Here is a 12,321-nt window from a genome sequence, read left to right as displayed (position 1 = left end):
CCCTGCCTTCTCCCCACATCCCTTTAGCCTTAAGAAATAGATCTAACTCCTTCTTGAATATATTTAATGAATTGGCCTCAACTGCCTTCTGTGGTAGAGAATTCCACAGGTTCACCACTCTCTGGGTGAAGAAATTCCTCCTCATCTCTGTCCTAAATGGCTTACCCCAAATCTTTAGACTGTGACCTGTGGTTCTGGACTCCCCCGCCATCAGGAACATCCTTCCTGCATCTAGTCTGTCTAGTCCTGTTAGAATTTTATAAGTTTCAATGAGATCACCTCTCATTATTCTAAACTCCAGCAAGTATAAGCCCAATTGACCCAATCTCTCCTCATACGTCATTCCTGCCATCCCAGGTATCAGTCTGGTGAATCTTCGCTGCACTCCCTCCAGGGCAAGAACATCCTTCCTCAGATAAGGCGACCAAAACTGCACACAATACTCAAGGTGTGGTCTCACCAAGGCCCTGTACAACTGCAGCAAGACATCCTTGTTCCTATACTCAAACCCTCTCACTATGAAGGCCAACATACCATTTGCCTTCTTAACCGCCTGCTGCACCTGCATGCTTACCTTCAGCGACTGGTGCACAAGGGACACCCAGGTCTCGTTGCACTTTCCCTTCTCCCAATCTATTGCCGTTCAGATGATAATCTGCCTTCCTGTTTTTGCCACCAAAGTGGATAACCTCGCATTTATCCACATTATACTGCATCTGCCCAATCACCCCTGTCCAAATCATACTGGAGTTTCTCGGCATCCTCCTCACAGCACACACGCTCACCCAGCTTTGTGTCGTCTGCAAACTTGGAGATATTACATCTAGTTCCCTCGTCTAGATCATTAATATATATTGTGAATAGCTGGGGTCCTAGGAACGATCCCTGCGGTACCCCACTAGTCACTGCCTGCCACTCGGAAAAAGAGCCGTTTATTCCAACTCTTTGCTTCCTGTCTGCCAACCAGTTCTCTATCCAAGTCAGTACCTTGCCCCCAATCCCATGTGCCTTACCTTTACATGCTAATCTCTTATGCGGGACCTTATCGAAAGCCTTCTGAAAGTCCAAATACACCACATCCACTGGTTCTCCCTTATCTATTCGACCAGTTAAATCCTCAAAAAATTCCAGTAGATTAGTCAAGCACGATTTACCTTTTGTAAATCCATGTTGACTTTGTCCGATCCTGTCACTGTTTTCCAAGTGCTCTGCTATTACATCTTTTATAATGGACTCTAGCATTTTCCCCACTACCGATGTCAGGCTATAATTCCCCGTTTTGTACAGCGGGGTAACATTAGCTACCCTCCAATCCATGGGAACTGTTCCAGAGTCTATAGAATTTTGGAAGATGACCAGCAATGCATCTACTATTTCTAGGGCCACTTCCTTAAGTACCCTCGGATGTAGATTATCAGGCCCTGGGGATTTATCGGCCTTCAATCCCGTCAATTTCCCAAACACCATTTCCCTACAAATACTGATTTCATTCAGTTCCTCCCTCTCATTAGACCCTATGTTCCCCGACATCTCTGGGAGGTTATTTCTGTCCTCCTTTGTGAAGACAGAACCAAAATATGTATTTACTTGCTCTGCCATTTCTTTGTTCCCCATTATAAATTCCCCTGATTCTGACTGCAAGGGACCTACGCTTGACTTCACCAATCTTTTTCTCTTCACATATCTATAAAAGCTTTTACAGTCAGTTTTTATGTTCCCTGCAAGCTTACTCTCATACTCTATTTCCCCCCTCTTAATTAATCGCTTTGTCCTCCTTTGCTGAATCCTAAACTGCACCCAATCCTCAGGTTTACTGCTTTTTCTGGCCACTTTATATGTCCTCTCCTTGGATCTTATGCTATCCCTAATTTCCCTTGTTAGCCACGGTTGAGTCACCTTTTTTGTTTTATTTTTATGCCAAACAGGGATGAACAAATTCTGTAGTTCATCCATGCGATCTTTGAATGTTTGCCATTGCCTATCCACCGTCAACCCTTTGAGTAACATTCCCCAATCAATCCTACCCAACTCGCGCCTCATACCATCGTAGTTTCCTTTATTTAAATTTAGGACCCAAGTCTCTGAGTCAACTACTTCACTCTCCATCTTAATGAAGAATTCTATCATATTATGACTGCTCCGCCCCAAGGGGCCTCACACAAGATTGCTAATTAATCCCCTCTCATTACATAATACCCAGTCTAAGATGGCCTGGTCTCCAGTTGGTTCCTCGACATATTGGTCCAGGAAACCATCCCGTATACACTCCTGGAATTCCTCCTCCACATTATTGTTACTAATTTGGTTGGCCCAATCTATATGTAGATTAAAGTCACCCATGATAACTGCTGTGCCCTTATTGCACGCGTCTCTAATTTCCCGTTTAATGCCATCCCCAACCTCTGCATTACTGTTTGGGGGTCTGTATACCACTCCCAGTAACGTTTTCTGCCCCATGGTATTTCTCAGTTCTACCCATACAGATTCCACATCATCAGAGCTAATACCCTCCCTTAAAATTGTGTTAATCCCCTCTTTAACCAGCAATGCTACCCCACCTCCTTTTCCTTTTTGCCTGTCTTTCCTGAATATTGAATACCCCTGGATGTTGAGTTCCCAGCCTCGGTCACCCTGGAGCCATGTTTCCGTAATCCCAATCACATGATATCTGTTTACCTCTATTTGCGCAGCTAATTCATCCACCTTATTACGAATGCTCCTCGCATTAAGACACAAAGCCTTCAGGCTTGTTTTTTTTAAACACTCAGGCCTTTTAGAATTATTATTTACTGTGGCCATGTTTGATTTAAACCCTTGATTTCTCGGACTGCCACATTTGCTTTTCTCCTTCCTGTCTTTTGCTTCTATCTTTGTTTCCCTTTCCTCTGTCTCCCTGCTCAGTGCTTGGGCCTCAGCTATTCACAATCTACATCAATGATTTGGATGAGGGGACCAAATGTAATATATCCAAATTTGCTGATGATAAAGCTGGCTGGGAATGTAAGTTGTGAGGAGGATGCAAAGAGGCTTCAAGGGGATATAGACAAGCTAAGTGAGTGGGCAAGAACATGGTAAATGGAATATAATGTGGGGAAATGTGAAGTTATCGACTTTGGTAGGAAAAATAGAAGAGTATTTTTTAAATGGTGAGAGATTGGGAAATGTTGGAATGTTGGTGTTCAGAGGGACCTGGGTGTCCTTGTACAAGAATCACTGAAAGTTAACATGTAGGTACAGCAAGCAGTTAGGAAAGCAAATGGTATATTGGCCTTTATTACAAGAGGATTTGAGTATAAGAGTAAAGACGTCTTACTGCAATTATATAGAGCCCTGGTGAGACCACACCTGTAGTATTGTGTACAGTTTTGGTCTCCTTACCTAAGGAAGGATATACATAGAGGGAGTGCAACGAAGGTTCACCAAACTGGTTCCTGGGATGGGGGTGGTTATCCTTTGAGGAGAGATTGAGTAGACTGGGCCTATATTCTCTAGAGTTTAGAAAAATGAGAGGTGATCTCATTGAAACATATAAAATTCTTACAGGACTTGACAGGGTAGATGCAGGGAGGATGTTTCACCTGGCTGGGGAGTCTAGAACCAGGGGCCACAGTCTCAGAATAAGGGATCGGCCATTTAGGACTGAGATGAGGAGAAATTTCTTCACTCAGAGGGTGGTGAATCTTTGGAATTCTCTACCCCAGAGGGCTGTGGAGGCTCAATCGTTTTCAAGACAGAGATTGATAGATTTTTGAATATTAAGGGAATCAAGGGATATGGAGAAAGCGCAGGAAAGTGGAGATGAGATCAACCATGATCTTATTGAATGGCGGAGCAAGCTCGAAGGGCCAAATGGCCTACTCCTATCTCTTGTTATGATTTTGTTTAGGGCTCTTATGATGCAGAAAAAATACCCCAAATTGAAGTGTTTACCACCCCCCCCCCCCCCCAACCCCTCTGATGTCTTACCTCCTCTGTGGCCTCCTCACGAGTAGCAAATGCTGTATGTCCTTCCTGCCATAAGAACTCACGAGTGCGTAGAAATGGCTGTGGGTGTTTGAATTCCCAACGCTGTGGAGTAAAGAAAATACATACAATCACACAACCAGTCACAACCTTTATGACCAATATTAATCACTGAAAAAACAGAAAATGCTGGAAATAACAACTTGCATTTATATAGTATCTTTAATGTAAAAAACAGCCAAAGGTACTTGAGAGAGAGAAAACAAGGAACAGACACCAAGCTAAGGTAGGAGAGTTAACCAAAAGTTTGGTTGAAAAAGTGGGTTTTGAGAAGGTTTCAAAGATGGAGATAAATAGAGAGGCAGAGGGACTTAGGGATGGAGTTCGAGAGAGTAGGGACAAGGAGGCTGAAGGCTCTGCCACCAATGGCAAAAAGCCAGAGTTGGAGGACTGAAGGGCGCAGGGGGATAAGACAAGGTTGGAGGAGGTAGCAGAGATAAGGAAGCAGAGGCTGTGGAGGGATGCAAGGATTGGGATTTGAAATTCAACATGTTGGAGGGACATGAAGCCAATGTACGTAGGTAAAGACAGGGCAAGCAAGATTTAGTTACCCATATTTTGTCCTGTGCCAAGCTTTAGACAAATTTATGAAGGGTGAAGGACAGAAGGCCATCAAGGAAGACATTGAAATAATTGATGTATAAAAATGACAGACAGGCAAGGGTTTCAGCATTGTTGGGGCTGAGGTAGGGGTAGAGGTGGACAATATTGCAACGGTAGAAGTAAGCAGTTTTGGTGGTGGACAGAATGAGGGGTTTGAAGCTCAGCTATGCATTGAACAGGACAGTAACCATCTCTCACTCCCCATAGGAACATGTCCAATTTTGACTGGTTTTGAGGAATTACAAATCACACTTGTTCTATCAACAACAGTTTGCATTTATATAGCGCCTTTAACATAGTAAAACATCCCAAGGCGCGTTAACAAACAAGATTTGACACTGAGCCATGTAAGGAGATATTAGGACAGGTGACCAAAAGCTGGTCAAAGAGGTAGGTTTAAAGGAGGAGAGGTAGAGAGGCATAGGGAGGGAATTACAGAGCCTAGAGCCTAGGCAGCTGAAGGCATGGCAGCAAATAGTGGAGCGATTAAAATCGGGGATGCTCAAGAGGCCAGAATTAGAGCACAGCGATCTTGGAGGACTGTAGGGTTGGAGGAGGTTACAGAGGTAGGGAGGGGCAAGGCCATGTATGGATTTGAAAACAAGGATGAGAATTTTAAAATTGAAGCCTTGCCGGACCAGGAGCCAATGTCGGTCAGTGAGCACAGAGGTGATGGGTGAACGGAATTTGGTGTGAATTGGCATAAGGGCAGCAGAATTTTGGATGAATTCAAGTTTATGAAGGGTGGAAGATGGGAAGACGACCAGAATAACATTGGAAGTGTCAAGTTTAGAGGTAACAAAGGGCAGCATGTAGGAGAAATAGGAGGGGGCCAAGGATAAATTCTTGGGGGATTCCAGCGGTAACGGTGTGGGAGAAGAGAAGAAGTCTTTGCCGGTGATTCTCTAGCTACGGTTAGATAGATAAGAATGGAACCAGGTGAGGGCAGTCCCACCCAGCTGGATGATGGAGGAGAGGCATTGGAGGAGGATGGTGTGGTCAACCATGTCAAAGACTGCAGACAGGTTGAGAAGGATAAGGAGGGATAGTTTACCACAGTCATATTGGATGCCATTTGTGACTTTGATAAGGGCTGTTTCAATGCTGTGGCAGAGGTGGAAAATCAAAAGATTGGATGGGTTCAGACATGGAGGTACGGGAAAGATGGGCACGGATTTTGGGAGGCAACAACACGTTCAAGAACTTTGGAGAGGAAAGGGAAATTGGGGATGGAGTGGTAGTTTGCAAGAACAGAGGGGTCAAGGGTGGGTTTTTAGAGGAGGGGTGTGATGACAGCAGATTTGAAAGGGAGGGGGAAACAGTACCTGAGGAGAAGGAACTGTTAACAATATCAGCTAACATGAGGGCCAGGAAGGGAAGTTGGGTGGTCAGCAGTTTGCTGAGAATAGGGTCAAGGGAGCAGGAAGTGGGTCTCATGGACATTGAGCTCGGTGAGGGGAGCTAGGGGGAGAAACTAGTGAAATATGAGAGTTCAGGGCTAGGGTAAGAGGGAACCTTAGGGGAAGTTTGGCCTGGTGGGCTAGGGGAATGGAGGGAAGCAGTAGAGGCAGCTGAACAGAGGGTCTCAATCTTAGTGACAAAGAAGTCCATGAGCTCCTCGCACTTGTTGGAGGCGAGGGTGGAGGAGGCAGGCCTGCACTATGTTTTCATTTGACTTCATATATTAAGATCTGTTCAGCTTACTGAAAGCTCAAAGCCTTTTCAGGAAGTTGTGTAGATTTTATTTTAACACACCTTTTTAGACTTAAAGGCCTAGAAATTCAGTGGCCTGCGCCACCAGTTTGCGCCCAAAGAGGGCTTTTGCGCCACTGTGCAAACCTACCGCGATATTTAGCGGGGCGCTAATGGCGGCGTTAGCCATTAGCGCTGCGCCGCCACCGATGACGTCATCGGTGTGCGCAGCGCCCCGCTATCCATATTTAGTTGCTGCCGCCTCCCCCGCAAACAGCGACCGGTACACGGGGCCTACCTGTGCCGGTACTGGGGCGAGTTAAGGTGGAGGTGCGGCCGGCCGCTTTTTCGGTGGCCGCCTGCCCGCACCTCCTTCCCCGGCCTCCTGCACCACGCCCCCGCGGCATTGCCGGCTGTTTCCAGAGAGCCCGGCACTTCTCCTTGGTGCCGGGCTCATTTGCTGGCACTCGCGAGCGGGGATCGCGCTGTTGCAGGCACCTCCCCCTTAAGATTGAGAGGAAGGCCTGCAGTACTGCAGGCTACCGTGCCGCAGCGGGTGGCGCTGCGGCATTTTACACGCCGATAGTCAGTTTCAGCGCCCCAAGTGGGGCGCCGAAACCCTTGTTTAGCGGCCGGCTTCCACTTGGGGGCGCTGAAACTGAATTTCCCGCTGGCGCAAGTGGCTCCGCGCGCAGCGGTAATTCCGGCGTCCAGGCGAGCTGGGCGCCCCTAACTGAATTTCTAGGCCAAAGTATTTTAATTACTTTTTTTTTTTTTAAATGACTAATCTCAGGTTTAGGAGTTTAAGAAGATGGTTTGTAGTGAAGAGAAGCCAGAGGTTATCTTTGCATTTCAGGACGATCCTGGAATAGTGAGCAGTTTTGGCACGTATGGGGTTGCCCATATGACACACTGATCTCAACCTATATAAAGGATTAGTATCGGCAAAATTGTTCAGTTCTTTTTGAACTAATCTAAAAACAACTTCCTTCAAAATATTTTAATAAAACAACAAATCCGATCAGCAGGGCAACCATGTGGTAGTCGAGAGAAATCATGGAGTGTGATGTATTCTACAAGGTAGGCAATCTCACTCTCTTAGTCATGCAAGTACTCTTCGCACACCTTCCAAGCTATACCAAAGTAGTGCCAATTTAGGGGGACGGTAGCTGGGGCCCCTCAACCCCTGCCACCAAAACAAATCTACTAAAAACATTGTCCTGGAGTTGGTCAAAATTAAACAGTAAAGTCTGGTAAACAGGAGAGGTACTCCGTGCAGCTGCCTTACGGATATAGTCAACGGAAACGAGAAACCCATATAGCAACTGTGGAACAAGTTGAATGGCCCTTTACTCGGGGATGTTCACCTGCTAAGTGGTATAGTGGAGAATACACTTGATTAGCCATTTTGCAATACACTGTCTCATGACTGAAATAACCAGGTCTTCTGTCCATATGACATACACAACTCCTGGTGTTTCCCAGAGTTCAGTGAACATAAAAATAAAACATACTGTGGATATCTATATTTACAATCTTCATCTGATTGAAATGGCATGTATATAAACAGGGTACAACAATCCCTCACCCAAATCAAACGGTCACCATCTAGGGGAAAATCCCTGGGCGAGTCCAAGAACGACTCTATCCTCATGCCACATAAAATAAGGCTAGCCTACAATGCGCAGCAGGTCACTGACCTTTCAGGCTGAAGGGAGGACATGGAGAATGACCAGAGTCTGGTACTAGTACCTGATCTAAAAGGTCTGCTGATCTAGGTGTACCTCAGATTACCACTCAAACCCAAGGGTACACTCCTATAGGGATGAGGGCATGAAAAACCCATTGACAAGCTGTGCCTACTAAATAGCTGAAGATAGGGATTCACTTGGGCTTCTACAACCACAGCAAGAGTAGCATTTATTCCCTGCTCCACCTGGACATAAAATGCCTCACCAAACCTAGTACTATTCGAGTGAATCCTCATCATCCTCAGTACCCTCACTCCCTACATTTTCTCTTCCATCATTCACTTAGGCCATCCTAAGGGGAAAAATGGATGCAACAGAATTATTGATCAATAGATTGATGGAGACAATTTGTTTGATCAGCCACTGCCAATCACTGCCTAAGTAGCTCTCTCCAAGTGTTGGAACCACCTGTGGCAGGGTGAATGAGTGAAGGGCTCCAGAATAAAGGGTGTCAAGCATATCCTGATCCATCGATGGCAACAAATCTGGATAGTCACCACACTCAGTCTCTCCCAAGAAACAGTTAACAGAAGCTGAACAGCCTTCAAATCGTGGCTCCCTGCCTCAAACTTCTGACGAAGTCATGATTGCTTGTGATGGATTCCAGCAGAAATCGATCCAGTCCACACTCGGTTATCATTTAATATTAATAATCCCATGCACTTTGTCTAAGTGCGATGTACCCTTGTTTAGAATGATGAATTTTGTTTGATCATCTACATGGCAACTGGAAAGTGATAAGGTGAAAGGTCTGGTACATTCCCCTGCAACCCAAGATTGACGTGTGTAAGGAAGCTTCTCTCTTTAGCAGAATAAACCACTTACTGTATCTGGAGCTGAATGATCACCCAAGTAGTGCTGTTTCCCCCTGCCCAAATCTCTAAGCACAACAGCTGAGGGACAAAAAAGTTCCATCCGAGTATCCTGTTGTAATTAGATTATGGTTTTGCACTAGAGTCTGTGTCCCTGCTTGAAGTCATACTTGGCGTTACATTTTTTATGCAGCTATGAGATTGGATCCAAGGAGAAGAATCCAAGGTACTGAGCTCCATCTTGGGGGAAAAGCACCCATCACCACAGCTGAATGATTTTAATTTCTTTGTTTTAGGAGAGGAGCTACTTTCTGGAGAGATCACTGGTGCTGCAAAAAATTCCACTGGATCACCTGAGAATCTGAGGTAGTTATTGCTTTATAGATTAAACCTGCTGAAGGCACGAGCCTTTGAAAGCAGCATATAGCTTGTGCCCAAAGTGAGCGATTTTCTAAATTAGTTAAGTAAGACCAGTGTTCCGGAGGTGTCAGCTTCAGCTATGGTCGCACACAAGGAGTTAACTAAAACAGAAAGATTTAGAAGTATAATTAAGCACTTAAAAGCTAAAAACTGTACCTTCCTCTGCTACAGAGTGACTCGAGAAGTCAAATAAAAATAATGCTGGTAGCTTAGAAAACCTCAAAAGAATTGCACCATCATGAAGATCATAGGCTTTTGTATAGTGCAGGAGCAGGGGGACACATGGGGGTAGTCATGATGGTTAAAAACAAAAACAGAACCAAGCAAGATCGAATAAATTCCTACAATGTACGAGGGATGCTTGAATGATGAAAAACGTGCAGATTTCCGTACCATGGACCATCCCAGTCAAGGGGAAGGTGGCCTGTTCACAGGATCCCACCAACGGTGGATATAAATTAGTTACTGAAAGGTACACAGTGTCCAGGACAATTTTGCCGTGTATTTTCCATTCCCTTACACTCCTCTCTTATTTCTGCACTTTACAAGTTTCCATTGGTCATACTAGGGGCTTCATCCATTCATACTTGAAATGAAACACGAAAACATCAATACATATTTATGCAGGTAAACACGGCCTTCAATACCTACCACTACGTTGCACCATTGGTTGAGTTTGATTGGTAAATCGCGATGTGACTGCACCCATTTGGCATAGGCTGGGTACATGGCTGACAAAATAAACACACACAAGAGAAGTAGGTATTTTTATTAAGACAGGAAGCTCCACCCTTTAAGCTATTTATCTGTAACATCTCCCGGTTCTGATGAAAGGTCATTGATCTGAAATGTTAACCCAACCATCCTCTCTCCAAAGATGTTGCATGACCTGCTGAGTGTTTCCAGCATTTTCTGTTTTTATTTCACTATGATGATGACAGGGATGAGAGGAATGATTATGATTAGAGGAACTGGGACTCTCTTAATTAGAGCAAAGACGATTACGAGATCTTTTAGATGTTATCAAAAATATGAGGGGTTTCAATAAGGTAAATCAGAAAAAACTATTTCCACTGATTGGTGAGCCTGTAATTAGAGGTCATAAATTTATCATCACCAAAACAAAAGGAGAGGTTAGGAGAATCTTTTTAAGCAGGTGGCTGTAAGGATATGGAATGCCCTACCAGAATGTCCTAGTGGAAGCAGATTCTATGATACAGGAAACTCTCTATCAGGCACCGACGGGACCGGCGTGGTGCCGGTTGATCAAAAAGTCCGGATTACAGAGAGGCATACTTAGCAATGTACGAGAGCCCCGTCCACTGCCACAGGTGCAGGAACCCCGGCTACACGGCCACAGGTGCAGGAACCCCGGCTACACGGCCACAGGTGCAGGAACCCCGGCTACACGGCCACAGGTGCAGGAACCCCGGCTACACGGCCACAGGTGCAGGAACCCCGGCTACACGGCCACAGGTGCAGGAACCCCGGCTACACGGCCACAGGTGCAGGAACCCCGGCTACACGGCCACAGGTGCAGGAACCCCGGCTACACGGCCACAGGTGCAGGAACCCCGGCTACACGGCCACAGGTGCAGGAACCCCGGCTACACGGCCACAGGTGCAGGAACCCCGGCTACACGGCCACAGGTGCAGGAACCCCGGCTACACGGCCACAGGTGCAGGAACCCCGGCTACACGGCCACTAATATATAGTAAAACTTACCTGAACCTACTCCTGAATTTTGCCAGTTAAGAGATTTCTGATTATTTAGGTGCCGGTTAAAAGAGAGTTTCCTGTAACTTTTAAAAGAGTAGATAAATATTTGGAAAAAGAAACATTTTAAAAGGGAATGCTCGTTCAAGTGGATAGCTCGTTCTAGAGCCAGCAAAGGCGCAATGAGCTGAATAGTCCCTTACTGTAAAGTTCTGTGATTGTAGGTCAAGAGACTATGGCCTGGAAATTCAGTGGGCTGCGCCACCAGTTAGCGCCCAAAGAGGGCACTCAGTGGCTTTAGCGCCACTGGCCACACCTCCCGCGATATTTAGCGGGGCGCTAATGGCGGCGTTAGCCTGTAGCGCTGCGCCGCCACCGATGACGTCATCGGTGTGCGCAGCGCCCCGCTCCCGCCCCGATCACCAAATTTGGTCGCGCCCGCCTCTAACGCCGGTCGCAAATCGCGACCGGTTCATAGGGCCTACCTGTGGCGGTAGTGGCGCAAGTTAAGGTGGAGGTGCGGGGCGGCCGCTTTTTCGGCGGCCGCGTGCCAGCACCTCCATCCCCGGCCTCCTAAACCACCCCCCCCCCCCCCCGCGGCATTGCCGGCTGTTTCCCGAGAGCCCGGCACTTCTCCTTGGTGCCAGGCTCATTTGCTGGCACTCGCGAGCGGGGCTCGCGCTGTTGCAGGCACCTCCCCCTTAACTATGGGGGGGGGGGGGGAAGGCCTGCAGTACCGCAGCATGCCGTGCCGCAGCATGTGGCGCTGTGGCCCTTAGCGCGGCGATGTTCAGGGTGAGCGGCCCAAGCGGGGCGCCTCGAGTAGCGGCCCGCTTCCGTTTGGGGCGCAGAAACTGAATATCGGGATGGCGCAAGTGGCTCCGCTCGCAGCGGTAATTCCGGCGCCCAGGCGAGCTTGGCGCCCCAAATGGCGCCCAACTGAATTTCTAGGCCTATGCGTTCAAGCCACACGCCAGGTTTTAAGCACAAACCAGGGTGACACTCCAGTGCATCACTAAGGGAGAGCTGCATTGTAGGAGATACTGTACTTAATGTAAAGTCTGAAAAAGTGCTCCAGTCTGTCTATTCAAGTGGATGTTAGAGATCCTGTGGCACTATTTGAAGGGGGACAGAGAGAAGTGCAGGGAGTTCTCTGGTGTCCAGTTTAATATTCCATCAACTAACAATACCAAAATCAGATCAACAGGTCATTTATCTCATTGGCGGTCTTGCTTTGTGCAAACTGGCTTCTGCATTTATCTATAGAACAATGGTTACACAATTAATTGGATGTGAAGCACTG

At 46.7% G+C, this 12,321-nt stretch overlaps 1 protein-coding gene across 3 annotated transcripts in view; it reads right to left on the bottom strand.

Annotated features, from left to right (window-relative positions):
- eprs1 (glutamyl-prolyl-tRNA synthetase 1) overlaps nt 1-12,321 on the bottom strand; it is a 100,692-nt gene that overhangs the window by 16,691 nt on the left and 71,680 nt on the right. For all 3 annotated transcript variants that reach the window (XM_085980999.1, XM_085981002.1, XM_085981004.1), the window contains 2 exons: nt 9,953-10,032; nt 3,967-4,068 (listed from right to left, as the gene is read on the bottom strand). In XM_085980999.1, coding sequence (XP_085837125.1) covers nt 3,967-4,068; nt 9,953-10,032 — 182 coding nt within the window. The remainder of the gene's footprint in view (nt 1-3,966; nt 4,069-9,952; nt 10,033-12,321) is intronic.

Source organism: Somniosus microcephalus, chromosome 3 (assembly GCF_052327205.1).
Source record: "Somniosus microcephalus isolate GS21.2 chromosome 3, FLI_Smic_1.0, whole genome shotgun sequence".
In the NCBI taxonomy this organism is placed as follows: domain Eukaryota; kingdom Metazoa; phylum Chordata; class Chondrichthyes; order Squaliformes; family Somniosidae; genus Somniosus; species Somniosus microcephalus.
The sequence above is the reverse complement of the archived record's forward strand: the minus strand, read 5'-3'. Positions and strand labels throughout refer to the sequence as shown.